The sequence below is a fragment of the Arachis ipaensis genome, chromosome B02 (genome assembly GCF_000816755.2).
Source record: "Arachis ipaensis cultivar K30076 chromosome B02, Araip1.1, whole genome shotgun sequence".
NCBI lineage: Eukaryota > Viridiplantae > Streptophyta > Magnoliopsida > Fabales > Fabaceae > Arachis > Arachis ipaensis.
In genome coordinates this window covers 106,915,182-106,919,603 of record NC_029786.2, presented here as the reverse complement: position 1 = coordinate 106,919,603, position 4,422 = coordinate 106,915,182, and the positions used below count along the sequence as shown (strand labels likewise).

At 36.4% G+C, this 4,422-nt stretch overlaps 1 protein-coding gene across 1 annotated transcript; it reads right to left on the bottom strand.

The window, feature by feature from the left end:
- LOC107628041 lies at positions 311 to 3,989 on the bottom strand. The gene is made up of 2 exons (XM_021116669.1): positions 1,507 to 3,989; positions 311 to 624 (listed from the first exon to the last, which is right to left on the bottom strand). Exon 1 carries the CDS (start codon positions 3,820 to 3,822, stop codon positions 3,085 to 3,087), a length of 738 nt encoding a protein of 245 aa, XP_020972328.1. The 5' UTR covers positions 3,823 to 3,989; the 3' UTR covers positions 311 to 624; positions 1,507 to 3,084.

Below are 4,422 nucleotides of genomic sequence, written 5' to 3'. Positions count from 1 at the left end.
GGGAAAAAACATTAAAAATAATAGAATTTTGTTTTATATTTTAACCTTTACCGAATGAAAAGATTAAAAATAAAAACATAAAGCAAACACATGCTAAAAATTTCACTCTTATACATTCTCAAAGACAGCAAAAACTATGAAAAAAAAAATCACCACAACCATGCATTTGTGAACTCAAATGTGAACTTATAGTATGAAATGTGGCAGCAAAAACTGAAGAGTCAACCAAACTTGCAAGCACATTTTCCAGATCTTTCAAACTGCATACTCACCGGTGCATCCTTCTCAATCGATGCGCCCCACCGCCGGTAACCTGTTACCTGAAACAACTGATTTCTTGTAGATCAAGGCACATAACATATATAACAGTGTCATTAACCATCAATCATAAAAGCCAATCAATAATCAAATAAGACCATTTGGGAAACATTTTCCACTGTGAAGAAGAAACATTGACTTCTATCACACACGCCACAACAACATGGGAGACCATAATAACTCAGAAAATGCATGGTGTATCGAAAGAAATGGTAAGCTTACCCGACCAAAGATGTTACCGTGATTTGGATCCACGATCTCTGAGTCAGTAAGCGACAACCTTACAATTGCAACAAGGCTCATCTACTAAGAAAATAAATTAACAAGAAGATATCTCAAATTGAATGAAGTTTACTACAAACATTGAAGATTATTCAACAACCACCTAAGTTACAAAGACGTAAAATAGCCTCGCATCACAACAGCATGCGTCAAATAGTTCGACATAAAGATTATTCTGACAAGCTGACAAAATAGCATCAAATTGTTTGATAATCCTGTCAGTTAACTCATGCAGATATGAACAAATTGATTTCAAGGAACAAGAGGAAATACTCGAATCTCCCAGAGATTATTGTTTTAAGCAGAGATCCAAGCAAAGTAGCAGTTTTATGCACTGAACATCAGAGAATTTTTTATATTGCTTAGCATTAAACTTAAAGGGAATGAACCGACCGTGTACCACAAACTTTATGATAAATAGTCTAAACGAACCTAACCTAACATGGACGTTAGAGAAGGTACGAATTGTTTAAGACATTAACTGTATGGAAAGTACAAAATATAAGGCTGCATTTACCAAGTGCTTTTTTAAGACACAAAATACAGAGATATGGTAGCTATAAAATTGAGTTACAAAACAGCAGAATAGACAGCACGCCGCAAAATGACTACTTCCAGATTAGCCAGCATTCTGGAATCCCCAAACTACTACATCTACATCGAATTTCAAATAAATTGATGAGTTATGGTCAAGCATTAACCTGAGAAAGTATACAACTACTGTTCTTGAGTAGTTAAGAATTTAAAGTGAGACAGAACTGTCATTAGATTTTCACAAAATTTCTTCATCTGAATTCTCCAAAGAACAAGGTAAGACAGAAAATGAAATCAAAACTCACTAATAACCAAAGAAAACAAGATTTTGAAGACACATTGTAAAAGTAATTGACTCAATTGATTACTTACTATGCTCTGCAGTGCGTTCTCCAATGCTGACTTCTTTTACAAGTCTCTATCAAACTCCGTGGCCATGGACTATGATACACCCATAATCAATCGCATATCTGTCGAAAATACACATACTATACAACACCACAGCTACCATAGTTTAGGCACAGTGCAAAAAGTATAAGATAGATGAATTTTTCTGTAGTCTTTTCCATATCAAAGCTATTGATACAAGGGGGAAGTATTTTGAATGATCATGAGTTACTGCATTAGGAAAGAACATGAATCATGCACCATTATTAAAATATGCAAATATAAATTTTCCGTACACAATCCATACGGTTTTTAAAACTTGGCCGTATCGATAACATCACATTGCATACGTACTTGAACTAGCCTCCGAGATCTCCGGAGCATTTTAATGTGTGTGCTAAAACGTAGCCAACTTGTCGCGATGCTTGATACACATTAATTTTCATTCATGCCGAAGTTTGTCGCGACTCGTGAAAGATCCAACCTAAATATTAAATGTAAATTGACTGGATTTCAAGTCAACCCAGCACGTTGAATCTTATTTAGATTCGGCAGACAATAATTGATCAGAGTGCCCGAGTTTACGCACTAGGGTTTTGGCCAAGACCAGCAAAACACATGCAGATACATTTCAAGTCAATTCACTTCTTACATTCTCATTGATATTAAAATCTGCTGAGAACAACACAAGAGAGAGTGCAACACAGCAAAAGTATGCAACTTAACAAATTCAGTTGTTAACAACACCACATTGCAATACAAAAATTTCGAAACAAAGCACATAATTAAAATGCATAGTATGCATACAGCATTACCATAATTGCCAAAGTAGCTGCAAAAATGTACTGCAATGATGCAGAAAACATCAGCCTACACTCCCACATCAACCTAAATTCTCCAACAGAGCACCCCAAAATCACATTAGTTCTTAATGCAGATCCATCGCAGGCTAACAGCTCATAGCAGCAATACAACAAACAAAACACAAACACATTCCAAAAAGCTAAAACTAGAGTTTTGATGCACCACCCATCAGAGACCACCATCATATATCAACATATCAGCTGTATTATATGATTCAAGTACCATCAAAATTTTAATTCTATTGCTAAAGCATTGGCATAGTAAGCAACTGCTAGATCAAACACTTAGCTATCTTTTCTTCCTGAATGAACCACCAACATCAAGACCCTGTTATAAGGAATTTGACCATCTCAGCTCAACCCAATGATGCGGCATGCACCTTCCAATTAGTAATCTTTTAGCACCTGCCACCTTAATCAATCCCACAGTGAAATATGAATATCTAATTGCAATGGCATGATTTTAGCATTAGAAAATTAGCACACACACACTGACACACGCACCCCAATTAAAAAATAACAAAAAGTACAGCACAATTGTCTCAATATATCATGAATTTTTTTTTTTTTGTATTATATCATTTCTTATTATTGTTATTCAGTTATTCATATCATGAACAAGGGTGAATAACATATATTACTACACTAGAAGATCACTCCTTTTCCATTATATCATTTTTTTCAATATAACAAACTATCATCAAACAGAGCACCAATCCGAAGGATCATGCATGACAGCAGTTCCATTTCCAGTTCCATTGTTATTATTATTATTATTATTATTACGAGCACCAAACACAACCTTCAAAGGGTAACACGCAGCATTCAACTCACGATGCCCAGCACGGAAAACCCCATAATTAAACTTCACCGAAGTAAACAACTTTATCCCAAATTCCAGTGACCCGTTATTACTAACATTGTTATTTATAACAAAGGTTCCATCTTGACCCAGATCGAACTGCGCGGTGACACGTGTCCACTCGCGCCTCGACTGAGAGAAATGTGGGAGGCGCGTGATGGCCACTTCACCGTCAGAACTGTTATGGAGCAACGCGTCGATGACAGAGTAAGAGATAGACACCTTGGTGTTAGGGTTCACGAAGAGGATCGTTAGCGAGAACCGAGTCGGAGACGAGTTTGACTCCGTGAGTACAGCTGAGTCGACTCGGAGAGTTGGGAGTTTGGGGTGGACAATGAGGAAGAGAATGAGGGCGACGAGTGTGCAGACGAGGATGGAGATGGCGGTGGCGGTGAAGAGGCGGCAGAGGAAGACGGTTGTTGCGGCGGAGGAAGGGGAGTCGGGGACGGTGTTGGCGGCGGAGATTGGAGCGTTGCTATAGAAGATAACCGGGTAACCGGATGAAGCGGTGACTCGGTGGAGAGAATGGGAGCATGGTGAACCGGTTTTGTAGGGTGAGACCATGGGCATTGCCATTGAAGAGAGAAAAGTTGGAAGTGAGAAGAGTGAAGAAAGAAGAAGGAGAAATAGAGAAGTGTTGGCGACTTTTATGGAGGGAAATGAGGAAAGTGTGCTGTCGTTATCAAAGATTTTTATTCAAAGTGTTGTATGAAATTTATGAACTTCAACTGCGTAGTACGTTGTACTTGTGTATGTATCCATTTAGATTTAGATTTAGATTAAGATTGAGATTGAGATTGATACAAGTTTGATTATGATTGGGGGTGTGTTTGTGTTTGAAAATGTTAACAGATTAAATTTTATTTGGTGATGCTACATCGTCAAATTAATCCACTTCAACTAAATTAATTCAATCACTTATTAGCAGTCGCGGAGTTTAGTTGAGATAAGGAGGAGCTATGGCTCCAAATTTTTGTTAAAAAAATTAGTAGTATTTTTATAAAAAATAAAAAATAGTTTAATTGACTCAAATATTTTATTATGACTTAAAATACCAAAGTTTAATCTTTATCTCTATTTAATAAGTAATACTCCCTCTACTTTTGAGTTCAAATATAAAAAATTATATATTTTTTATTTATGTAATTTGATATTATTTTATATTTTATTTAAATT

Bases quoted from the DNA above. Each gene is read 5' to 3' on its own strand.
- LOC107628041 (XM_021116669.1), bottom strand. From the start codon at position 3,822: ATGGCAATGCCCATGGTCTCACCCTACAAAACCGGTTCACCATGCTCC.